This window comes from Pinus tabuliformis, chromosome J (assembly GCF_031772625.1).
Source record: "Pinus tabuliformis cultivar Carrire ecotype Pingquan chromosome J, CPIR1, whole genome shotgun sequence".
Lineage (NCBI taxonomy): Eukaryota > Viridiplantae > Streptophyta > Pinopsida > Pinales > Pinaceae > Pinus > Pinus tabuliformis.
The window spans coordinates 1106811453-1106839164 of NC_142295.1; the positions used below are offsets into that span (position 1 = coordinate 1106811453).

At 35.9% G+C, this 27712-nt stretch overlaps 2 protein-coding genes across 2 annotated transcripts; both read left to right on the forward strand.

Annotated features, from left to right (window-relative positions):
* The first annotated feature begins 1428 nt into the window (after window positions 1-1428).
* LOC149230921 (uncharacterized) lies at window positions 1429-10863 on the forward strand. The gene is made up of 2 exons (XM_089381469.1): window positions 1429-1606; window positions 7205-10863. Exons 1-2 carry the CDS (start codon window positions 1429-1431, stop codon window positions 10861-10863), a joined length of 3837 nt encoding a protein of 1278 aa, XP_089237595.1.
* A 2476-nt stretch (window positions 10864-13339) lies between these two features.
* On the forward strand, window positions 13340-18488 carry LOC149230922 (uncharacterized). The gene is made up of 7 exons (XM_089381470.1): window positions 13340-13432; window positions 17017-17115; window positions 17197-17229; window positions 17799-17868; window positions 17989-18062; window positions 18192-18261; window positions 18382-18488. Exons 1-7 carry the CDS (start codon window positions 13340-13342, stop codon window positions 18468-18470), a joined length of 528 nt encoding a protein of 175 aa, XP_089237596.1. The 3' UTR covers window positions 18471-18488.
* Window positions 18489-27712: the final 9224 nt, after the last annotated feature.

Here is a 27712-nt window from a genome sequence, read left to right on the forward strand (position 1 = left end):
TGCATGTTGTACACCTATGGGGACAGGGTAGACCTTTTAAGTGAAACCACCATCTCAGTTTTTGCAATCAGGTTGTTATTTGTTGATAAACATTGCTTTCGTTCTACATTATAGGCATATGAACTCAGTTCCCTGAAACGAGTTCTTAATTTCATAGTGAGGTAGATTTACTATGTTAATTTGAGCCTGGAATTTGATGTTCCGATTGCCTGCCTGCAAATCAAGTCATAAATTGTGGGCATATAGCTACAGATCTCTATATTAGAGGTTAAGGTGGATTCCAAAATCAATCAGTTTGGCAAATGTCTTCTAATGACATCAATCTCCATATATTGTTATCCTCTAAATCCATGGGTAGTTTGTAATAAGAGTTCAAACTTGCAAAATATCTTATATTCTGAGTTCATTATCCATAGATGAGATCTGTAGCTAGGGACAAAATAGTGTTTGTAAATCTTCTTTTAACACTTTATCATAGAATTTTTGTAAGCTCTCTTGTACAGGGATTGTTGTAATCCTTTGAAATTGAAATCAAAACTTTATTAATCTCCTCACATGAACAAAAACAGTCAATTGGACCAAGAGGCAACAACATACTTGCATTTTTCGCTTGAGAATGATCCTTCAACAAGTTCGATTTTGGAAGAGTTTCCATGGTCTTACATGCATGGGGGTTGACACAAAGCACATGCCTGTAGGCAGATTGGATCCATGGTGGGAAGCTTGAGAAGGCACACCTCCCACCATATTGAACCACTAACCCACTGGTTATATAATTAAATTTTCATTTAATTCTGAATATAAACTGATTTTAAGCTACCCTATAAAATCGTTTAGGCTATTGAATTGTAAACATTAGCATTATCCTTTATCCATATTGTGAATCTCTATTACATGTGTTGTACTGCCAATGAGTAGTGGCAAGTCAAACTTGTTGGGTATTCAAACTTACTGACTGGTAGGAGTTTCACGTGTGAATGAATCAGTTCAGGTTGCTTTCTGTGTTGAGTTGAATTTGACACAGTGGCTTGACAAACTTTTGTAAGAAGGGTCATTAGATCGATGCCTCTTCTCATGACACACTTCTTTTCCCAATTTTAAGGCCCATCTCCATCTTCAGGTGCTCTTGCAATGTGTAGTTGCAGCTTTCCCAATCCTGTTAAGGGCATGCCATACTCATACTTTCCACTTGCATGATCAAAACCTGATCTGAAGGTGCTCTCTGTATTGCTACAAGATCTGCTCTATTTGTTTGATTCATCTACTCCATCCACCTTTGCATGACACAATCTTCGCACAAACTGCTGGATTTGCAATTGCATTCAGGGGAGTTGTGTTTCTCGTGTCTGAATATATACCTGCTTTGGTGTATGGAACGCATCACCCTGCAGTAAATCAAATAATTCCCAGGCTTCTCAGGACAGGGCAATGGCGGGCTCCGCACTTGCAGGCATGACTGCTTCTTTATCCATAGCTGGATTCGAACCCAGTCGAGGAACTTGCAGTCGTTCGATTTCTAGATTTGATGGTCTCAGAGTTGCTGAAGCTGAGCTCGCTGATGTTTCTCTGCTCTTGGGCGTTCGGCCTAACAGGCTATCTCGTGCTGGTGAGTCGGCATTGTATTATTTTTCCTTTGTGGGTGCAATTTTTATGGCAAAAATCGAAAAAATCTGTGTCGTGGGTATAGCTTATTCCCATATTTACTACGTGGGTATTGTATTTTTTTCAAATTTGCTTTGTGGATGTTAGATTTTCCAAATCAAATTCCTTTTTTGTAGTTATCGCTCTTTTCTTTGGCTATTACATCAGTATCCAGTAGTTAATAGGAGTTTCCCGCCCGAAACGAGTGAGGAATAGGTGGGACCTAATCAGTCTCATGCGTCCGATAAACTTGAACTGATCCAGGTACAAGAATCTAAGGGTAGTCTATCCCGGGTAATCCAAGGTAGCTGATAGTGATTTCATTTTTCCTACTAAATTTTGCTTCGTATGTAATTTTTAAAAATTTCCAAAAGTTTAATGCAGAGCTGCTACGATCCCTCTGCATGAGTCCTGAATACTGGTTCGTAGATATGTAATCAGTGCAACTGTCTGTTACTGGTTATGGCATGTTGACTTATATGATAGATTCGACCGGAAAGTTTGAGGTTGGGATTCCCATTTTGCCTCAAGGGTTTGATAGAGGTGTGCACATTCAATAGCCTGATGGGGGTCATGTCAATCTAAAATCCCTGAATGTACAGTAAATGGATGCTCTAATCTCAACTTTTTTGGAGGAAGTGGTTGCATGCTGTACACCTATGGGGACAGGGTAGACCTTTTAAGTGAAACCACCATCTCGGTTTTTGCAATCAGGTTGTTATTTGTTGATAAACATTGCTTTCGTTCTGCATTATAGGCATATGAACTCAGTTCCCTGAAACGAGTTCTCAATTTCATAGTGAGGTAGATTTACTATGTTAATTTGAGCCTGGAATTTGATGTTCCGATTGCCTGCCTGCAAATCAAGTCATAAATTGTGGGCATATAGCTACAGATCTCTATATTAGAGGTTAAGGTGGATGTCAAAATCAATCAGTTTGGCAAATGTCTTCTAATGACATCAATCTCCATATATTGTTATCCTCTAAATCCATGGGTAGTTTGTAATAAGAGTTCAGAATATATCTTCGAATCGAAAGAGCTCCCTTGTTTTCTTCATTGCCCAAAGCCCTTGGTTGAGTGGTTATGAGCAGCTTTATTGTTATCCATAGCTTCAATAAACATAGTCACATTCCTTGCACATGCGAGTTCATAAGGCCCACTGCCATGCAGGATGTACCTTAGTGTGTGAAACTGTGGTTTTAATTTCTAAGTGAATTCTGATGATATGGTTTCTCTCTTTGGCGGAGTCTTAAGAAGTGTCAATGCAAGCGTAGGCTGGGAAATGTCCTTCAAACTTCCAAAATATCTTATATTCTGAGTTCATTATCCATAGATGAGATCTGTAGCTAGGGACAAAATAGTGTTTGTTGTGTTTGTGTGTATCTTTGTATGCTGATTGGTATTCAGATCTTATGTATTATTTAGCTCATATACGCAAATGGATATATGTATTCTTCTTTGTGCATAAGCATATGCCTATTCGCTGCGTTCTTTATTTCTTCTATATATGTCCTATACCCCCTCACAAGTGATTTGTTTGCGGCAGCGGTAGTTTGTCCTCAAGTAGTTGCATCATCTAATGATCCAAATAATACAACTGTGTCCCTCTGTTTTTGTTTTTCTTTATATGCTTTCATTTTTTTAAAGGAATTTATCACTTGATATTCTTATTCTACATGTCTTTCAGACGTCTTAAACCCACTGTGACAGATGAAATGCTGAGATAATTATTTGGCCAGTTTGGAGAACTTGTGCATGTCAAAATACCAGGGGCAAACACTGGGGACTTGCAGAGGGATTACTTTGCTGATGTAATAGCTTAGCGAAATAAGTCATTTTCTTTTGTCTTAAATGCCAGAATAAGAAAGGGAAACAATATACCTGTAACAATTTGGTGTGGCTTGCTCCATTGCATCAAAAGCTTCCAACCAGTGTCAAATTTGATGGTACTAGTGACATTACATTGCTTTTAGTTTGTTTGATTTGCCTTTCCAAGTTATGTGACATTGCATTTACTTGCATAATTAGCAAAAACAAGGGCATTGGGTTGATATAGATTCCTCAATGGATTGCAAGCAACAATAATTATAGGAATCTCTCTAACCCCCCCTTTGATTACCAGTAGACAAAACATTCAAAGTTTCATTTATTGCCAGTTCTTCAAGCAGTGTGTTATCATATTCCTGAATGCCACTTTCATCATGGCCACCTCCCAGTTCTTTGCTAAAAAATCTCAATGTCTTGGGCTGTAATTTAAAGCCATTATTGTCAGTTGTGCTTCCAGAGGGGTTACTTTGCTGATGCAGTAGCTTAGCGAAATAAGTCATTTTCTTTTGTCTTAAATGCCAGCATAAGAAAGAGAAACAACTTTGCTGATGCAGTAGCTTAGCGAAATAAGTCATTTTCTTTTGTCTTAAATGCCAACATAAGAAAGAGAAACAATATACCTGTAACAATTTGGTGTGGCTTGCTCCATTGCATCAAAAGCTTCCAACCAGTGTCAAATTTGATGGTGCTACTGACATTACATTACTTTTAGTTTGTTTGATTTGCCTTTCCAAGTTATGTGACATTGCATTTACTTGCATAATTAGCAAAAACAAGGGCATTGGGTTGATATAGATTGATCAATGGATTTACACTGATTGATCCTAACCTACAGCAGGGACTGGTACTACTGACATTACATTGCTTTTAGTTTGTTTGATTTGCCTTTCCAAGTTATGTGACATTGCATTTACTTGCATAATTAGCAAAAACAAGGGCATTGGGTTGATATAGATTGATCAATGGATTTACACTGACTGATCCTACTTGGCAGTCATATTTTGAACTTCATCGCAAAGGTGCACACAATCACTTCATTGTTCAACTTGCTATTATGATTCTGCGGTTGTAATTGCATTACATCAATGGGTTTACGTTCTTCTTTATCTTGGCAGTCATATTTCGAACTTCAGTATCAGACCTGCGCAGTGGATGCTACTTGACATAAGGAGTCTCCGCAGCTTAGCAGACATTTGCGGTCCCAAAGGTGCACACAATCACTTCGTGTTCTATAATCATTTTCATTGTTCAACTTGTTATTATGATTCTCTAGTTGTAACTGCATTGCATCAGTAAACATAATATTGCATCGAACACTTAGTCGTCATCATGTCTTCTATGTCTGATAAACACAAGTTGCAATTAGTATTGCAAAAGCATCACTTATTTCGTGTGGACAATTTCTCATATCTAATTGGAGACTGCCTATTCGATAGTTTAGAACTTTTGCTAGATTTCCGATACACATCAGTGGAGCTAAGGAAAGGAACAATAGAATATTTTAGAGCCTGTCTCAAAAAACAAGATAGTGAGGCAATTTTGTCTTATGAACATGAACTGCATGAAGCCTCACTTAAAGAAATGCATAACATTAGCAACCGTGAAGTCTATTTAGACAAAATGGCTAGATCTGCCTCAAACAATATACCCCTAGCATCTAGAGGTCTGTGGGGAGATATTTTCTGCGTCCATTGGCTGTCAAACTGGTTGAAAATTCCAATTAGGCTTTGGTCCAAAACAAAGATGCGAGTGTATTTGCACTTCAATTCAAGTATTACAACAAATACTTGTGACATACTGTTCCATGACGAGGACCCTTTGAATGGGCACTTCGAGCCTTTGGTTCATAGGCAGCCTACAATTCGTTGTACCTTCCAACAACAAGCCGATACCTCAAAGAACAATATCGAACCACAGCCTGAGACAAAATGTCAATCAATCAAAGCTAAATTACACGCACCTTGTCACTTAAACAAGCATGTGCTTAAGGACATTGCTCAGAAGAATCAGAAAAGGCAAAACATAGGCATTCAATACAACAGAAGTACAATGGAACAACAAGTAGTTCTAGACAACACAGAAGATGTTTGTGACACACCTATGTCTGATAAACACAAGTTGCAATTGGTATTGCAAAAGCATGACTTATTTCGTGTGGACAATTTCTCATATCTAATTGGAGACTGTTTATTCGATAGTTTAGAACTTTTGCTAGATTTCCGATACACATCAGTGGAGCTAAGGAAAGGAACAATAGAATATTTTAGAAACTGTCTCAAAAAACAAGATAGTGAGGCAATTTGGTCTTATGAACATGAACTTCATGAAGCCTCACTGAAAGAAATGCATAACATAAGAAACCGTGAAATCTATTTAGACAAAATGGCTAAATCTGCCTCAAACAATATACCCCCAGCATCTAGAGGTCTATGGGGAGATATTTTCTGCATCCATTGGCTGTCAAACTGGTTGAAAATTCCAATTAGGGTTTGGTCCAAAACAAAGATGAGACTGTATTTTCACTTCAATCCAGGTATTACAACAAATACTCGTGACATACTGTTCCATGACGATGATCCTTTGAATGGGCACTTCGAGCCTTTGGTTCATAGGTAGCCTACAATTGGTTGTACCTTCCAACAACAAGCCGATACCTCAAAGAACAATATTGAACCACAACCTGAGACAAAATGTCAACCAATTGAAGCTAAATTCAAACCACCTTGTCACTTAAACAAGCATGTGCTTAAGGACATTGCTCAGGAAAATCCAAAAAGGCAAAACATAGGCATTCAATATAACATAAGTACAATGGAACAACAAGTAATTCTAAACAACACAGAAGATATTTGTGACACACCGCACACAAAAGATGTTAGTGACACACGGAGGTTCCGATCACTTAGAAACTTGAAAGAACATATTAGAACCAACAGACAAACAGAAATTGTAACTTCTTGTCGATCAGACAAACAATCAAAAAGTCTATCTTTGCGTTTGCTTAAAGGCATCATTCGGGAAAAATTGAAAACACAGAAAATAAGACTTGCCTTCAACACAACAATAATGAAACAAGAAATAGTCATAGAAAACATGGACTACAGCCCATCTGCAGGAAGATCAATGGATCTATCAGCGCGATCAACGAACCAAGTAAAATTCGAGACACTGAGATTTCGATCACTTAGAAACTTGAAAAAACAAATTAGAAACAACGCACAAACAGGAATTGTAATCCCTTGTTCATTAGGTAAAGAGACAAAAAGCTTATCTTTGCATTTGCTTAAAGGCATTATCCGGACAAAATCGAAAACGGAGAAAATAGGACTTGCATTCAACACAGCAACAATGAAACAAGAAATAGTCATAGAAAACATGGACTACAATCGATTTGCAACAACATCAAAGGATCGTTCAGCACAATCAAAGAAATCAGGAGAATCCGACCTCTCGATTCAATCAAGATCAATGAACAAATTACCAGAATTATCAGAGTTTGATCAAATATATCAAAGACAAGTAAGTGACACACCTATCTTCAATTGTTCATCATGTGAAACAACTTTTTTCAAAAGAGACATCTGCTTTGTGAAACAAGAATGTCAAGCAAAACAAAATAAGATTAGGAAACTATCAACTAGTTTCGAGAATGTTAAATCTCGTGTTGAAAATTGCTACATTTGTAAACATTGCAAAAAAGCAATTGAACATGAAACAATTGCTAAATATGCAGTCCCTGAACACATAAGAAGAAACAATGGCACTAGAACACTGAGAGACCTCACTGAACTAGAGGAAAGACTAGTCGCATCAAGATTGCCCTTCTTGCAAATAAAAGAAATGGGCCATCGACATAAGAAGTCGCAACTGGGCTTAACTGGAGGAGTCATCAATGTCCCCACTAACATTTCCAGAATCCAATCTGCATTGCCTCGAACTATAAAAGACACTGACACGGTTGCCGTTGTTCTAAAAAAGAGTTTAAGATTCAAAAGTGCTTATGCATTTGGTCGAGTTCGAGTTCACAAAGTGATGAAAGCATTAAAACAATTATGCAAAAGGATGCTTTACAAGCTCGAGAACGCTACCATAAATGACAATTGGAAAGAGGCATTCCTACAAAACCAAGAAGCTTATGAAAGTTCAAGTGACGCTGAAGATAGCGAACACGATAACCAAGACAACGATGAACCAACGACAAAAACATTGGTCCATGGATTCATTGATGCACACACCGTCCATGACCTTGTAAATAAACAAATTAACATTGCACCTGCTGCTGGATACATGCCATTAGGAATCTTCAAAGATAAGTACTCAGAAGAAATGAGTTTCCCATCGCTTTTCTATGGCAACAAACGCCCATCTGACATCTCCAAAAACTTTACATATCAAAAGATTTGCCAATGGGAAGTGCTGCATAAAAGCCACGATTTTGCTTATCATACTACAAACCTGTTCTATAAAGCAATTCGCATTATCATAAATCAGGTGTTGAATACAATGTGGATTAGAATTAGAAAAGGGCAGTTGAAAGGTAGAAAACTAGTTGCAAAAGACGTTAAGTCAAAACCAAACCTAGATCGTATTTTAAATTCTGACATTGGGTACATGGACCTAAAAACAATTCGTACCTCACCTGACTACCACCAGCAAATACGGAACAAACTCTATGCAATGATACGACAACTAGGGCCGCCCACTTTCTTTGTTTCGTTTAGCAGTGCGGAGCATCTTTGGGATCCTTTAATGCATGCATTGAGACACATAAAACAAAACACTAGAAGACCAAACACAGGTGAACTTGATGAAAATGAACCTAGCTCATTAATAAGAAACGACCCTGTTACTTGTGTACGTTACTATAGATCTAGGAGGGATGCATTACATCAATTGATATCTCATGATCACAAGTATTATGGAGAGCTCATTGACCACTTCTATGTAACTGAATTCCAAAACTGGGGCAGTGAACATGAACATGGCTTACTATGGATAAAATCTGCACCAATCTATGGTCAAAATACAAATATTGAAGTCGAAGAATTCGTTGACAATTACTTGTCAACTAATTCACTGTTACTTGCAAGTGAACTTAAAGTTCTACAACACCATTGTCACACAAAAAGTTGTAGGAAGCGTGCAAATTCTAATTGCAGATTTAATTTCCCAGTACCACCAATGAAAGTAACAAAAATACTTGAGCCTCTTGAATTCAATAGTGATAAAACAAAAGCACATGCAAAGCTAATCTTCGAAGCAATAAACAACACAAGATACAGTGATAATGATACATTTGATAGCTTTTTAGCCAACCTTGGACTAGTACACAATGAATACATACATGCTATCCAATGTACACTAAATCGAACAACACTCTTATTGCAAAGGAACCCAGTTGACACCTGGACAAACAACTTCGCTAAACATATTCCAGGAATTTGGATTGCAAACACTGATTCCCAATTTGTACTTGATTCATATGCAGCTGCAATGTATTGCAGTTCTTATATGACAAAAGAAGATAAAACACTCACAAGAACATTTAAAAACATACGCGACAATCATGTGAAAACAAAATCTGATATCCTAGATACCATTAGTTCTTTAGGGAAAGCTTTGGTCAACTTGCAACAAATGTCTGCACAACAAGCAGTGCATATTGTGTTATCGCTCCCACTAAACTCCAGTTCACGGAAATGTGTATTTATTAACACATCTCCTGTCGATGATCGTGCATTTGTTCTTAAAAAACAAAAATATCTGCAGAAGGAAGCAGATGACTCAGAAGACATAATGTGCCCATCAATTACTGACTACTATGCTCTCCGACCTACTGCTATTGAACATGTCTGCTTAGCAGAATTTGCATCTAGCTATACAAAGAAAGGACAAGAACGCAGAAAATCAAGTAGACCATGTGTCATTCGATCTGTTAGATATAACAAATACAAGGACATTGAAAATCACTGTAGAGAGCAATTGATGTTATACTATCCTTATCGAGGAAGTGAAACTGCAATTAAGCAACATCACACAAGTTGGCAAGCTGCATATGTTGCGGTCGAAGAAATAGTCAAGCAAAATGAACAAAAGTTCAAATTTGCTACAACAACTACATGGGGTGACATAGATGACGCAATGCACACAGTAGAAACAGAAACTGGAGAAATATTTGACATAGATAGTTTGAAATCAAATGAAACAGAAACTATAACATTTAACAAATCGATAGATGACAAATATGAAAACTACGACTTCCAAAATGACTTGGGACATTTGCAAGATAGCAAAAAGTTTGCTTTACCATCTACAAGGCCATATGAAATCGTGAAAAAACCACATATACTTGAAGACGTAGAGTACTATGAATTAATGCGACAATTAAACACTGAACAAGCAAGCATAGTTACTGATGTTATAATAAGGAAATTGTACAGACCAGACGAGCTAATCTACCTGTTATTAACAGGAGGTGCAGGAACAGGCAAGACACACACAGCTAAGGCAATCTTCCAATCCTTAGTACGCATACACAATGTGGCATTGCCTTATAACCCATCACAACTAATAGGAATAATCGTTGAATACACGGGCAAAGCTACCTTCAATGCTGGTGGTGTCACATTGCATTCTGCATTCTATTTTCCCTTTAACAAAGCAGATTTCCCCTCACTAAACAATGAAAAATTGGACACATTATCAAAGCATTTCCAACAATTGTGTGTCCTCCTCATAGATGAGGCATCGCTCGTTGGTGCAACAACACTATATCAAATTGATAAGCGCCTGCGACAAATCTTACACACACCAACTTCATACTTTGGCAATGTTGACATGATATTCTCCGGCGATCTTTACCAGGCAAACCCAGTCAGAGACTCCTTGATCTTTGAAAACCCAAAAATCAACAAAAACACAATTCCATATGACTTCTGGCCAGAGGAAATAAAATGTTATCAACTGCACACAGCCATGCGCCAAAAAGACCCATTGTTCATTGATGTACTAAATTGGATGAGATTAAACATGCAAACAGATGAAGATATTGCTTATGTAAACAACAACTGCTATAGGGTCCCACCTTCAAGCCCAGTTTTCCCACACATTTTCTATCGCAACAAAGATGTCCATATTCACAATGTGAAAATGCTTTCCCTAACAAAGGGGGAACAAATAATGCTCGTTGCAATTGACAACTACGAGCTTCCTGGGTCGAGTTATTTTGCTTTTGATAAAACAATCTCACTGCCATCAACAATTACAGTTAAACAGAACATGTTAGTTGAACTATATGCAGGAAATTACAATACAAACGATGGATTAGTAAATGGTGCTGAAGGGATTTTCAAATCCTATTCATCTAATAACAACAGGCTTGACATTGTCTAGATAGAATTTTCAGACCCAGAAATTGGGAAACAACAAAGAAGCAACTTCAAACAACTATACGACATAAATATAATGCCAAATTGGACACCAATCTTTCGAATAGCAAAATCGCTAGCAATGTCTCGGAACAAATTACAAATTACAATTCGAAAACAATTTCCAATCCAATTAGCCTGTGCCTGGAAAATACACCGGACACAAGGGTTGACATTGGATCAACTTGCATTTGACCCAACTTGTGTCACAAAACATGGTCTAGTCTACACTGCATTATCACGTGTTCGAACTATTGACTCACTATACTTGATTAACAAATTGACACAACAAAAATTCCATGTCAAAAACAAAATAATCAATGAGATGGCACGGCTAGAAACAACTGGTGCATGGAAACTAGAATTCGCAAAGAAGAAATCTGTTAACAAGGATGTTTTATCGATTGCAAGCCTTAACACACGTAGTCTACGTGCACATCTTAGTGACGTGATTCATCACAATGACTTAATGGACAACATGATTCTATGTTTTCAAGAAACTCATTTGTACACTCCACCAGTAGTCAAAGAATTCTTATCATTCAATTTTGCGGCTGCACATTCTACACATGGAGTTCTTACTTGCATAAACAAAAAAATACCTATTAGAGCAAGAAAGACATTTTGCAAGAACAAAACAGAGCTTACCCTAATTGACATGTACTTCCAACGACCAATTTGTTTAATGAACATTTATGCAGCACCATTTGAACAAGTATCCACAATAATGCAAATAATTCAGGAAGCAAAGTCGCAAACTACATATACTGACTGTGTTTTTTTAGTTGTTGGTGATTTGAACATTGACATACAACAAGAAACAACTCGTAGCAAACTCTTTGTACAATTTATGGAAATGGAAAACTTACATGAAATAACAAGCAAACTATCTCCGCACCGAAACACAGTAATAGACCATATCTGGACAACTTTGCCTATGAAACAGTGTGAGATAAATGTAACATGGGCTTATTGGTCTGATCACAGCATATTCTATGCGCTATTACAGCTCTAATGACCCTTGGAACAAATCAATTTTAGCCTGTAGCAAAATCAAAGTAGCATTGATACACAAGTTTCTATACAATTTGCTAAACTTCATATTCAAGGAAACTTCATATTTCCCTGTTCAAACAAATGCTGCGTTATCCGAGCAATATCAATCTCCAATGGCCATATGGAAAGTCTATTTCTTGTAGCTCCCTTGCAACACTCTGCGTTAACTGATCTAGGTATGTAACGACACATAGAATAACGTTATGCACAGATTTATTATTACATGGAACACATTTTGCTTGTAGACCTAATAGAATACATATTTATTATTACATGGAACAAGTTTTGCTTGTAGACCTAATAGCTTGTACTCGTGTTGTACAGATAACTAATAAGAAAACACAGCACAAAGAAGTAACTCCTCCAGAGCCTTGTTTCCTTTCAGATCAGAGACTGGTAAATAGATAATTAATATGAAAAGACAGCACGAAGGAGTACCTGCTCCAGAGACATGCTCCCTCTCAGAGACTTGTGACGTCTCAGAAACTACTAAAAAGTAACTAAAAAACCTTCAAATCTATTCTTACAAGTTTTGTAGTACAAACACAATGTTAATTCAGATTCTTCAATATTGTTCTACAGGCAGAAACAGGAAAGTACATCAAGTTTTGTAGTACAAACATAATGTTAATTCAGATTCTTTAATATTGTTCTACAGGCAGAAACAGGAAAGTACATCTGAGATAGCAGCCAAGCATCAACTATGCAGAACAATCACAATACAGGAGTTAAAAGGGCTGAAAATGGGAACAACTTTTCACGGCCAGGCTCTAGTAATATACAAAACACTGGTCGACGAAGCCCACAAAATTGAATTGTTACGTGCTGACCTAGTGGACAGCAGAGGGCATATGACAATTACGCTAAATGTGCCACAGCCTGATTGCTGCTACTGAAGCGAAACTTGTAGTGGGCCAGGGAATCTGTATTACAGATTTCAAGGTCTCTGCCAAGACAGTTTACGACCATGGAGACTGTCCGTGTATACTTGTTTTGCATGGGAAGAGCATCTTGGAACCAATTCCACCTATCTGTACGGAATACAGATTTGTTCCCACGACGACTATTAACCAGCTCACCAGCACAATAGCTGCGTTTGCAATCGGCACAGTTGCCGGCCTTGTAACAGCAGCGAAATAAATAGCTGGTCAATATGTCCTAACTATCAAGGACGGCCCAACTCAAAAAGACAAAGCCACGGTATATACAAATTCAACCATTTATTCTTTTTAACATTTAAATCATCTATACATTTTAAGTAACCATTTACTTAAAAGCAATTACATTTAACACTAGTACATTTTGCAACGCAGGTGCATCTTTTTAGTACATTTAAGCCAATTTTCAAATCCATCCAACAACAAATTTTGAAACAAGAAGCACCAATGGTGCTGTTTCGAAATCTTGCCCGAGGCAAAGAACGTGCGTCATTACACACTTGCAAATCTACATTCATTACAGCCGTTACTTCAGACAGGGTACTTGCAGACCTGAGAAAACTACCTGCCTCAACAACAAAGGTCCTCTCATACTCCACAAAATATATATTATAAATCTTAATTTCCTGTTCTCCTAAATTATGCACATTCATTTAACATCCTCTTAGCATTTTTATTACAATATCTAACGCTAGGCTTGTACTGAAACATGGACCAGGTTAAAGGAATGCTGACTATAGCAAACATACATGCAGAACCCTTTGTTATAATCTGTAACAATTGCTCTCTGCCCGCCGATACATTTGGAACAGTTATCATGGACCAACTTAATTGTTCCACATGCAAACAGCGAACTACATATCGACGCAGTTTGCAATTGAATTGCACAATCCAAACAGAGGCAAATGTTCAATACAAATGCATCCTAAAGGACAGTTTACTGCTCGAACTATGTCCATCCTTAACAGGACTGACGTATGAAAAATATCTCGAAGACGTTGCCGACGTTACATACAGTTTGCGAGATTTCCATGTACACAGCAGCTTCCTGTTGGATAGTTCGGATGTCATTGTCCGTACAGATTGACACATTTTATCCTCTGTAGGATGTGACTTTCTCTGGTCTACGAGTTCATATCTGCTGGAAGCTTGGAATACCATCTTCATGGTATTGTTATATCTGTCTTTATTATTATTTGAACATAAGAACTCTTCTTCTGGGCATTTTAGTTTCTGTTGGGCTGAAAATAAACAACTCTGATGAATGCTTTGGTGGTTCAGATTACCATCTTCATGCTACTGTTATACCTGTAGTTACTCTTCCTTTGGGCATTTATTTTCTACTGGAATGAAAAGAAAGAAAGCTCCTTATTGTTTAACGGCAGGAGTTTGTCATGCCATTTTCATATACTGGTGAGAATGCAGAATATTGTGTTCTGCAAATAGAAATACGTTCAGATCTCTCTACATCGGTCTGCGTATGCTGAGTGGGTTCCTCTGTATATGCGTCTAGATTTTGTATCTTCCACATTCTTTGTTCCTACTTGGTGGATGCCATGCTGGTTTCCTCTCCTCGGCAAAGAATATTAGAGAACAAAAGTCTTTTATGCAACTGAGTGTTGGTGGGCGTGTTTCTGCATCTGAAAAATGGATTGGGGAAGAGTATAGCCTCTTTTTGTTGAGGAAGACAAGGCTTTTTTGGAAAAGGAGAAAAAAATTACAGGATCTAGAAGCAGAAAAAAATTACAGGATCTAGAACATCAGCCAAGCGATGCTTCTCAGCAGGTGAGCAAAGAGCATTTATTCTTTTCTGTGTTTCTATTGTCCATGTATGCATAAGCTTGTTCTCAACACTCCGATTCTTGTTAACTGGAAATTGAACCCAGTGTCTGAACTTTCTTTAAAATATCGCAAAATATTGTGTTCTGCAAATAGAAATACGTTCAGATCTCTCTACATCGGTCTGGGTATGGACTTGTGGGTTCCTCTGTATATGCGTCTAGATTTTGTATATGTTCTGTTTGCTCTTCACTTCTGTCAGTGCATTAATTTTCCTTATTAGCTGATCGATACATAGATTGCCTTTGTGTTGTACATAATTTGATGTTCTAATTTATATCTGCATGCCTGAAAAGCACAAAAGGTCATTCCGCCCTTGAGAAGTAGCATGTAAAGCAATTAATTCTCTTTGTATTACTACACTTTCCTCTTAATTGACAATTGAGTGAATAATTTCAGTAAGGAACTGCAAATTTTCAATTATTTTAATAACATGTGAATTTGAATCTTACACAAAACTCTCTTGCTTTTCTTTGCAGTGAAACTGTCCCCTCACTATCCCACTGGCTCTTGCAAATCCAAGCTATGAAGAATGATTCAATTCGATTTCTTTCTGCCACATCTTCAAGGAACAGAACTCTCAAGTGGACCTCCTATCTACGAGGCGGATCTCCTTGCTCTTTGGACTCATTAGATGTCAATGCATTGATCAGCGATCATTCAACTCTCTATAGTTCATTTTGTTCTAGGTAAAAATAGAGATTGATCTGATCCTGCAACTGGAAAATGTTGTTGTAACTATTGGCAACTCAATGAAAATGAAGCGGGCTACTAATATTTTGAACTCTTGTATCAGTTGAATTGACTTAATATCCACTTGAAACATTTTTTTTACTACTGTTTGATCTGAATGACTATGCTGACTGCTTTCTATCAAATATTTTGGAGAGGCCTGAATGAAGGCTATGAATTTCAATTAGATTAGCAAAGAGTTTTGACCTTAAGGTTCAAGGTTGGGTACTTAATACCAACTGCATTTTCTGTCATATACCTCTTATGTATCCTTTAGTTCAATCATTGAAGTACAGTATCAAGTACTAATGGTAACACCCCTCTCTTATTCGTATTCAACGCCTATTTATTACATCTGCTCAACACACATGAGAGGGACTATGTTGGTCAAGCGGGTCTGTTGATCAACCCGCTCATTACACAGTTTTGACCCAATCCAAACACTGGTTAATGCCTATCATGGGCAGCAGTACTGAACATAAAGGTATGCCATGAAAGCATTGGCCAATTAATTCTTGTCTTCTTGATACAAACAGCTCACATATTGTTGTAGTTCCTTTGCTCTATGTATTTTCTGGTACACTGTGTCAATAATTGTAACACTGTAGTGAGCAGAATGAATAGTCCAATTCAATATACAACAATTCATACAATCCAATCTTCAAAACCTGAGCTTGACAAAACAATGTATGTATAGATTAACCAAAATTCAAGAGTGTAAGCTTGTTCATAGTTAACTTCAGGGCAGATTTTAATCATAAAATGAATTCTACAGAACTGAAATCAATCCAAAGCTATCCTTTAGCTCCTTCTTTGCTCAGGATCTGCTGACATAGGAGCCACAATTCCCTTCCTTTTCATCACTGTTCTGCCTCACGTCAGCTACAGAAGCCGGAACCTGTGAGGGCTTTTACAAAGTATCACCGGAGGGTTAACATGCTGATAACGCCTGCACTCTATGAAGCACATAATGTTTTTAAGGGATCAAAGATTTTCAACTTATGGACCTTAGTACATGCTTAGCCATTTTTCTAATCTCATTTTGTTATTGGTGGATTGAACTGATGGTATTGCCTTACTATATAAGGCCATTGTAATTAGTTACTGTTTTCTCTTTCTTAGGAGGAGAGATGCTTGCCTGGAACAAGCTAGGTATTTTTTCTTATCAGAAACAAAAAATCTAGATTTGAAGTGCCTGTGAACCACATTCGTTCAACTGGCTTACTTGTCTAGGTTGGAGCCAGAGAAAGTTTTCGAAATTTCAAAAACTACTTACATCTATATTTCAAGGTGATAGTAATCCTCTTGAAGATTCCATATTTTGGATCGCTGTCTTTATACTTACTAATTTTGATATAAAGCAGATATCCTTCTCGTATGACTGAACCATTGTGTGAAGTGAAATCCATCCATGGAAAATGAACTGATTCAGGTAGTGCTTTTGATATTGCCAGAAAGGTTCACAGGTTTTTCTGCCAGCTACGTTTCTGTTTGAGATGTTGCCACTTTGAAGCTTTGTGCTGATTGACATTTTGAACTCTTCCCTGATTCAGATCCTTAAGACAGAAGGAGTTGAGTTTGTTGTTGCACCTTATGAAGCAGATGCTCAACTGGCTTACTTGTCTAGGTTGGAGCCAGAGAAAGGTGGAATAGTAGCTGTTATGTCATGATATCATCTCTATATGGAGAATACGTGTTTTATATGAGCAATGAGTTTGGTTGAAACATACTAGTATCTTGAACCAGCCATAGCCCACGGAGGTGAGGTAAGCTAGAAAATCTCTTGTTATACCTCCCTGTTCATAGCTATATAGCTATGTGTCATTAAGGTATGTGCTGCTTGCTGCCTGTTTCTACCTATCACCTATAAGGAATCCATAATCATAATGCATCATAAGTAATGAATGTCCAATATGAGCTTATAACCAGTGCTATCCTATCTTGTCACGATTATTGTCTAATTAAATCAATGGATATAGCTCCTGTATCATCTCTTCTCATGTAACCATATCTAATTACGTGAATCAAGTCACTTGGTTAAGCTATCATATTCATTTACATTACTGTGACCTTATCCTGTATGTCGTATAAGTTAATCAATGGCATTCATAGTGACATGTAACTAGCTGTAGTAGGGTTAAACTTCTGTATCATGCTTATCTATCCATATCAAGCTTACTGAATGTGAATAGAACTCATATCATGTATTTATTAGGAAGATACAGCTATAAACATAATTTGTGTTGTCCATATGAGAGTTTTAGTTTGGATTTTTTGTTCAACTTGCACTATATGTATGATGCAATCAGTTTAATCTTTTGCACTCGGGCTGCAGGCAGCACTTGTTAAGGAACCGGGTGTATCTGTCAACCGTGTTGTGTGGAGTCCAGATGGCAATTTGTTTGGTAAGAAGTTACATGTTGAAAGCTGTTGCACAAGCATTGTGTCTTTTCCAGCTTTACATTGTTTTTGCACATGCAGTTAAATTGATTTGTGTTACTTTTATTATCCCTTGATGTCAACAGGGGTTGCCTATTCAAAGCACATAGTGCATACTTACACCTATAATGGTGGTGGAGATGTACGACAACACTTGGAGGTATTTGATCAATAATTTTACTTTTCTTTCCTAGAGTAATAGCTTCTGAGAGTTTTAGTTTGGATTTTTTGTTCAACTTGCACTGTATGTATGATGCAATCAGTTTAATCTTTTGCACTGGGGCTGCAGGCAGCACTTGTTAAGGAACCGGGTGTATCTGTCAACCGTGTTGTGTGGAGTCCAGATGGCAATTTGTTTGGTAAGAAGTTACATGTTGAAAGCTGTTGCACAAGCATTGTGTCTTTTCCAGCTTTACATTGTTTTTGCACATGCAGTTAAATTGATTTGTGTTACTTTTATTATCCCTTGATGTCAACAGGGGTTGCCTATTCAAAGCACATAGTGCATACTTACACCTATAATGGTGGTGGAGATGTACGACAACACTTGGAGGTATTTGATCAATAATTTTACTTTTCTTTCCCAGAGTAATAGCTTCCAGTATAGAGTAAGCAACAAGGACATGAAACCTGTTGCTTAATGAGTATACTAGGTATAAGCATATTGAACTAAACCCATTGAATACACCAATCTCTAGTCATAAGTTTCAACAAGGTTAAGCTTACTTGCCTAATTGATTCAACTTCATTATTCCAGCTATGTTGTGTACTAATGGTAAAGGTATATGAACCAAACCCATTAGACTAATACGGGGTCATAAGCTACTAATAGCTTTGAATAGGGTACCGTATTCTACCTAATGAATAAGTTTACATTATCTCTAATATGGAATGACTTACTTATGCTTACAGATCCTGCTTAATATAGGTAAATACGCATACTTAACATATGAGCTATACAGGTATGATAAAGACTAGGTTTTTGACAGTTTGTATCCCTAAGTTCAGCTGATGTGGGACAAAAGTATAACTCGTACTGTTTTGGCGGTTACTCTGCCTTCGTTTTGTAATCTTGGCTAATGGTGGTGGAGATGTACGACAGCACTTGGAGGTATTTGATCAATAATTTTACTTTTCTTTCCCAGAGTAATAGCTTCCAGTATAGAGTAAGCAACAAGGACATGAAACCTGTTGCTTAATGAGTATACTAGGTATAAGCATATTGAACTAAACCCATTGAATACACCAATCTCTAGTCATAAGTTTCAACAAGGTTAAGCTTACTTGCCTAATTGATTCAACTTCATTATTCCAGCTATGTTGTGTACTAATGGTAAAGGTATATGAACCAAACCCATTAGACTAATACGGGGTCATAAGCTACTAATAGCTTTGAATAGGGTACCGTATTCTACCTAATGAATAAGTTTACATTATCTCTAATATGGAATGACTTACTTATGCTTACAGATCCTGCTTAATATAGGTAAATACGCATACTTAACATATGAGCTATACAGGTATGATAAAGACTAGGTTTCTGACAGTTTGTATCCCTAAGTTCAGCTGATGTGGGACAAAAGTATAACTCGTACTGTTTTGGCGGTTACTCTGCCTTCGTTTTGTAATCTTGGCTCTTGTCTTGATGTTAGAGAATACAGCTAGCTTCATGGTCTTGAGCAAGGCAAGTTAATTAACAATCCATGTTTTATGAAAAACATATATCTCTATCGGTTTTTCCAAGCCATTGCACCACAATTTAGAAAAACCAAGACCCCTCGCAGCTCCCCTACTGTCTTCTATAACAGCAGCATATTTAATCTACCGCCACAGACTCAAAGGGGCACCTAATTTCGCATTTACTACTACCGCCACATCCATCATTCCATATGCCATTTGCTCCCCATGTCAGATCGATCACCTAATTGCACCGATCGCTCACTTAACGTAAGGTCTTCGTTTTATGCCCATCATTAAATACTGGCCTGCTCCAATCTGATCTTCAAGATTTCTGCACCTAGATATTGACATAGATCTCCTGTCGGACCCAATCTACCACCAAGATTGCCCGATGTCAGATACATCACCTAATTTCGCATTTACTTCTGCCGCCACATACATCATTCCATATGCCATTTGCTCCCCATGTCATATCGACCACTTAATTGCACCGATTGCTCACTTAACGTAAGCTTTTCGTTTTATGCCGACCATTAAATTCTGCCCTACTCCATCCGAGCCTCAAGTATTTTAGCTCCATTCACACTTAAAACCACCTTACAAACACGTTGAACTTTTGTATAAATTGGCCTCTTCTGCACCTGGATATTCACATACACCTCCCCGCTTCACATAACATGGAATCCATTAGCATAAGCCAACTTACTGAACTCACAACATTGTTTCTCTTAGCACTTATTCTCATGACTCTTCTGATTATTGACATCGTAAAAGTCGAAAGACAAAGAAAAAAGAAACCAAAAAAACAATAACATCTCTTTTGCATTATCTTACGCATTGTCTTATTTCCCCGCTTCCTTCTCTGTTACAAGTGTACGACGGATGCTTCAAATATGCATTTGGGTCCGCCATGGTGCTACAACTCGCATTTTTTATGCTTCTATCGTCTCTGCTCGACTGCGGCACTAATGTCCTAATTGTTAGCATTCGTGCTTGTCTTGTATTCTTCACATGTTACAGTCTGTCATAAGAAATGCTTATTTTCAAGGTCAAATGTAAGCTTCACGGCGGTTTTCATGTTACTCGTGTCTTGAATTGATGATGATTCTCTGCAAGTTAGTTATTCAATAATATTCAGATCTTTGGTATATAGTGCTCATGTCACTATTTCTATTGCAGTTGTGTCATTTTGGGCTAGCAACATAAACTGGTGTATCTTGAATTGTGATTTATGTATTACTGAAACTTGCTCATGTGACTATTTCTATTGCAATTGTGTGATTTATGTATTACTGAAACTGGTGCGCAATGTACGTTATGTCTGTCCTGCAGGAGATTCTATATAAATTCACCATAGTATGTGAGTTGCCCAGGTCGACCCTGGGAGCACTCGACCCAACTAATTCCTCTGCCTTCCGTAACTGTTATTGCTAGATCTCGGTAAACTAGATGATCTGCATGATAAGGGATATTTGCAACTGCAATCGAAGCATATATATATGGCCTCTGTTCCTAGTGCTGCTTGCTTGAATGCTAACTAGAATCCTTCGGAGTAAACAAGCTAAACTGCTGCGACTGGTATTCGAACTGGCTTAGACCTTAAATATTAACTTCATGCAGGGACTCGCTGCCTCGCAGCTTCCCTTGTTTAAATTTATAATTTTTCTCTTATCTATATATATATATATATATATATATATATATATATATATATATATATATATCACTTTCAAAATGCTAAGTTATTCATTTTTTTCATTTTCATTAAGTTTTATCTTCATAAAAGCTTATCATGTTTTCATAAAAGCTCATCATGTTTTTATAAAAGTTTATCTAAATAAATAATGTAGTCTTTCTGAATTTTTTTTAAATCATGTCAATAATAGTAAAAGGTCGTTGTTAATTTAGGGAGTAGTTTTTAAGTGCAATTTTTTGGAGTTTTTGTGGATTTCTGACTGTAATTTGGCTAACATGTTTTTGGAAAAATCTTGATTTGTGTTGTTTAAACTGGTTTTTTGACTGCATATATGTATTCAACAGCCTAAAAAATCACTAGGGCACTTCAATTGTGAATATTTCACATGTCAAACATATGGTTTCAATGAATCTCTGCCAACTCTAGACAAATTAGATTTCAAAATAAACTTGAAAACTTCCAAAAAGTTGTACTTATAGACTACTCATTAATTTAGTAGAATGATTGGAAAACCATCAATAAGTTTCAGATTTTCACAAATAAAAAAAGCCTCATAAATTTAACAAAGTGGTCAAAAAACCAATAAATCCCATATTTTCCTAAATAAAAATCTATAAGTCAAAGGCGATTTTTTTTATTAAATACATTTTTCATGATATACGTTTATTTCATCGATGTCTTAGTTTTCACTTGGTACGAAAATTATATCTATATATCATGTTTTATTATTTTTATTATCATTAATTCTAGTTTCAATTTTTTTCATTTTTATCTTATTTTATTAGTTTTATTATTAAAATTTTCACAGTTGCTATATTAAATATTATAAATAATTTTCCCTAATTAGGGTGTCAAAAGATGAGTCAGTTTAAAGGAACAACCTACCACCAAGTTGCCTCTCCTTGCACTAAGGGGGTTTGTGTGGCCATACCATCCCATGCACTCATACATGCCAACAACTTCAACATTCTATTGCATTAATATGGCAAACTCAACCTCCACCCGACGCTCAAACCCTCTTTATTGCTACTCCGAGTTTTTCTGTTGCATAAAAGGAGACTCCTAGTCGTAGGTGGGATATTTCGACCACACTGCTGAATTTTCTAGCTTATTGGTCACTGAAGGCCTTGGCCCCTCAAGATCAGACCCCTATAACACTAACATTTCGATAGAGTCTCGAACCAGTGGAAAGTAACACATTGCAGGGAATGACAATACATGAATTCATGTCATTTAGTGGAGTAGGAAGCCTTGAACGCAAAAGCTCAAATCCTGGTGGGGCATCAATAAAGGGGTAACATATCGTATGTCTATTTTTTGCAAGTTTCTCATTTTGTTTTTCTTTGGGTGGTGGCATTCAGTGTTTGGTGTCCAACTGACATTGGAAACTCTCATATTTTCTTGTTTGATTGATCTTCACTTACCTCCGGAAGCTTCTCCCTAGTATCACTCCCTCTATGGTTTTTGTCTCACCCCTTTCTACGGCTATCCTAGGCCCAATACTTAATTCTCCTCTCAACTCTACCCTCACTGAGTATAACTTGGTTTATTGGTATTTGCCTACTTTGGGGGTTTGTTAGTATGTCATGTATGCTCCTTAACAGTAAGCCTCGCTAGAGAATGTGATCTTGTAGCGGTTATGGAGGTTGTGGCCCTTTGAGAAGACCTCATGCTTAAACTTAGATTCAATATATAGTTGTCATTTTCCATTCTATTACTCCTTAAATTCATGTGGAAATCCACCAATTAGAAGCCTTAACCACTAATGACCTCTAAACCTATTTCAACTTTGAAATTCAATTTAAAGTTGCTAGTTGGTTCCTGAACCTAGTCACAAGAGGATGACACAATCAATATTTGAATTCCATCACTCTTGATTGGAAAATGAAGACACTCTTTGGATCGGTGTTCAAAGAAAAATATGAGGACCACAATGAGAACATTGCATGCCTCAAGGAAATTTAGACAATCTAATGCCACCAACACTCCTGCTTGGTCAAGCCTTGATGCTTGATTGGAATATATTGAAGGTCATTTTCAATTTTTGTCTTAAACCTACAACAGGCTCAAGTGCACAAGACCCAACCCTAGTAATGTCCTCTAACAAATAATGACCATCCAAAGCTCTTCACTATTGTTCTAGTTTCTGAAAATCTTTTTATTTTCATAGTTAGATGCATGCTAATTACAATTAGCAGATGATATGTAATAATTGTCAAGCTTCTAAGAAAATTTCTCAAAAGTAAACTAGCTAAAACTAAATTTACATTATGAGTATTTTGATGATTAGGAAACTCGACAACTACCTTCACTATCATTGATGTTGTTTCCCTTATAATCAATTATGGTGATGAGTAAGAAAAAAATTATATAACAATATTTATAATTCAATAAAATACTTTAATTAAAAATATATTATTTTATTTTATTAATAAAATAATTATTATAAAGAATAAAAAAATATATTTATATTATGCGATTAACAACCATATATATTATTAAAAATTTAATTGTGAAAAACACTAAGACTAAAATAGTTTTAAAATATTTTTAAGCTATAAACATATATATATAGATATTGAAATTATAAAAGTTGTGATAGCACAGATGAATTTCAAAGAAGTTCAATCGGAATGATAATTCAACTCCTCAAGAACATAATTTTTATAGATGAGTGGAGACTTTTATACACTATGTACACTGAAAAAGGATTATTAAAGAAAAACAATATCCTAATTTAGTGTAACAATTTTCATTGTGTTAGTACCAAAGTAATGCCAAAATATTCTCTATATAAACATAGGTCCCAAAAATCACCTAATAACATTTGTCCGAAGATGATTTTGAACATACACTTGATCATAGGAGTTCTACCTACTTTAATAAGCTCTCGTCTGTTATTTAAGCTATAAAGTCAATGTGAATTTATTTTTCACTTGTATTTATAATTTCCAATTTTAATAAAATTTGAATCCAAATCTGCGTGAAAATAAATTTGTTCAATTATATTGATACACTCTATTACATAACTATTTTCGCTTATAAAACTTCACTTAAAAAACAGATGTCATTTCAACCTTTGAAGAAGTTAATAATATCTTTGAAAAATCATTTCCATCGAAATAAAGTATCAATAAATGATAAAACAAATGATTATGCTATATAGAAATTAAAATTGAATATAAGTTAAATACTATAAATGATAAAACAAATGATTATGCTATATAGAAATTAAAATTGAATATAAGTTAAATACTATTAACATCTTTTAGCATAAAACACCCAAACCATGAAAAGAGTAATGATTCATAGGCTATGTTTGAATTCATTTTCAATAACTTAAAATGAAAAACTTAAACATAGCTATGAGATTTTATTTTTAATTTCTTTTTGTTACCCACATTCTTTGGTTTTTATGGGAAAATTGGGCTCGCATTGTATTTAATAATTTTTTTTCAATTTTTCAATTTAATTTTTTATTAAAAATATGGTTACATAATTTTAATGTTTAAAAATAATGTTTTGTTGCATTGAGAAGTATTCTACAACTTAGTATTAGGAAAATGCATATACGTAATATAAGATAGTATGTCAATATTTTTTAAATGTCGACTCTATTAAAAAGTAATAGAATATAGAACTTAGTATGGGGGAGATGTTGTAGCATCCGTAAATGAATGTAAACATTTAAATGTTGACTAATTAATACTAAAATTTAAAACTAATCAAATTAATAAAATGCAATCTGGTATATTGTAAATTTGTCTTGGACAAAAACTTGGTCCCTCCAACTCAAGTTAGAACTTATGACATAGGAAAAAATGCATAAATAATAACTATAACTTATATTGATTATCATCATATATTATTGTTTTGACAAGAACTAACAAATTGAGGTGTGGAGTGGATAAGTAAATTATTTTCTTAGGTAGAAGAACTGACATAAATTTTGGATGATATTAACAACTAGTAATTCTACACATTTACATTTTTACTCCTATATAAGTGCCAAGGAAAACATGAATAATGGTGAGAAGTGACTCCTAGTAAGTATATCTATTTGCATCTTATTCCTATCCACTTTGTCATGAAAATACATGATTAAATTATGGTGGGAAGTAACTAAAGATAAATATGTTATTTAGCTATTTTCAAGTATTTTATTTTTGGATGATTTTCCTACAAAACTTAAGAATAAAAAATCACTACAAAAATATATAAAAATCGTGCATGAATATTGAAACCATATCCATAAATAAAGCCATAAAATATGTAAAGAAATTATCCGCATGGAATTATATTGTGCAAAGGTTGCAGTAATACCTTCACGTTATGACCCAATCAAATGTTTGAAAAATAGTTTTCTATAGTAATATTGAAAATTAAATATTTATTCTCGGGAGTTTAACATTACAATTTTCATTGGCCAATGTTAAACTAATAGTGATCAATAGAAAAATCGATTGCTAGAGTCTTGCCTTAATTGAGACTAATAATGATTCCATAATCATATTTAAATTTAATTAATAAGCCCATAAAAAATTAATACTTACAATAAACTTACAATATAACAATATTCTTAACTATGAATATTCAACTCCACAATATGATGAATATTATTAATTTTTAAATATGTTTTGTTACAATGCCATGGGCCAAGACCATGGCTTATCAATACAACATGCCCAAAAACCATAACTCATTTCACAATAAAAAATTAAAATATAAAATACAAGGTCAAATGTAAAATGTAACGTAATGTAAAACATAAAATGAAAAAATGTAATGTTATGTAATCTAAAATGTAAAATGTAACATATAGAGCTACCAATTTGATCACAAGAAATTGCTTTGTTTATAATGTAAAGTTGACATACTATTGTTTGTTTAATAGATTATTTCTGTATATATTATTATTGGTATAGTAATCAATAATATTGATTATTATTATTCCAATATATTATAATAATAATAATCTCCATTATAAGTATTATTATATTATACTGTGCATATATTATTGATTACACAGAGTGATGATTCTCGATCATATGGAGAGAGAGAGAGAGAGAGAGAGAGAGATGGACTTGGAGGGGGAGAGAGGGAGGAAAGATAAAAAAACATAGAGAGATAGAGGTGGAGAGAGAGAGCAAGTGACAAGGGAGAGATAGAGAGAGTTGGGGAGAGAGGAGAGAAGGAAGGAAGAGAGAGATAAGGAGAGGAGAGAGATAGGGAGAGAAGGGGAAAAAAGAGAGGGGAAAGAGATAGTGATAGAGTTGGAGTGTATAGAGAGAGAGAGTGATGGGAGGAGAGACAAAAGGAGGTGGGAGAGAAAGGGAGAGAGAGAAGGAGAGAGGGAGGAAGAGAGAGATGGGGTTGGAGGAGGAGAGAGAAGGAGGGAAGAAAAAGGACATAGAGAGAGAAAGGTGGAGAGAGAGAAAGGGAGTGATAAGGGAGAGATGGAGAGAGAGTGAGGGAGAGAGGAGAGTGGGAGGGAAGAGAGAGAAAAGAAGAACGAGAGGGAGAGAAGGGGAAGAGAGAGAGAGGGAGAGGAAGAGGGAGGGAGAGAGAGATACATAGATATGGGGAGAGAATCATTAGAGGAAATTTCAGCCTAAAAGTGGCCTCCTAAGGAAAAATAATAAAACAAGCGTTATGAATTTTGCAGAGAAAAGAAGAAAACTTCTTTTTTTTAATTGTATTTTTTACTTATCTCGTTGTAGGTTTACTCAAATTTCAAGTGTAGACAGTCATTAGATGCAGAATTAAATCCCACGTCTAACGAGGACCCATTATGCATACTTTTGAGAAGAACCACATTGACAAAGAATGAAGATACATTAAAAAATCATGTTGAACATGTTTTTTTAACGTATCTTAATTTTTTGTCAATGTGGGTCTTCTCAAAATTATGCACAATGGGTGCTCGCTGGATGTGGGATTTAATTTGGCATCCAACTAGTGTCAACACTTGAAATTTGATTAAACCTATAAAGAGATAAGCCAAAAATACAATTAAAAAAAGTAGCTTTTCTTGTTTTTTCTCCAAATCATGTTCTTGTACCTCTTTTTAAATTTAAAGGGTTTTTATTGGTTTACATATTTTGACAAGGAAATTACATGAAAATTTCATGAGAACTTTTCGGTTGAAATTTTCTCTAATGGTGTATGTTTGGGGGTTGATAAAGAGAGACAAAGAAGTAGAGACGGAAGGAGATAGAGATGTAGATGGAGGGAAGAAGAGATAGACACAAAGAGAGAGGGAGGGAGAGATACATAGATATGGAGAGAGAGAGAGAGAGAGAGAGAGAGAGAGAGAGAGAGAGAGTTTATGTCTAGGGGGTGAGATATAGAGAAAAATAAGGAGAGATGGAGGGAGGTATGGATATATATGTATGTGTGTGTGTGTGTGTGTGTGTGTGAGAGAGAGAGAGAGA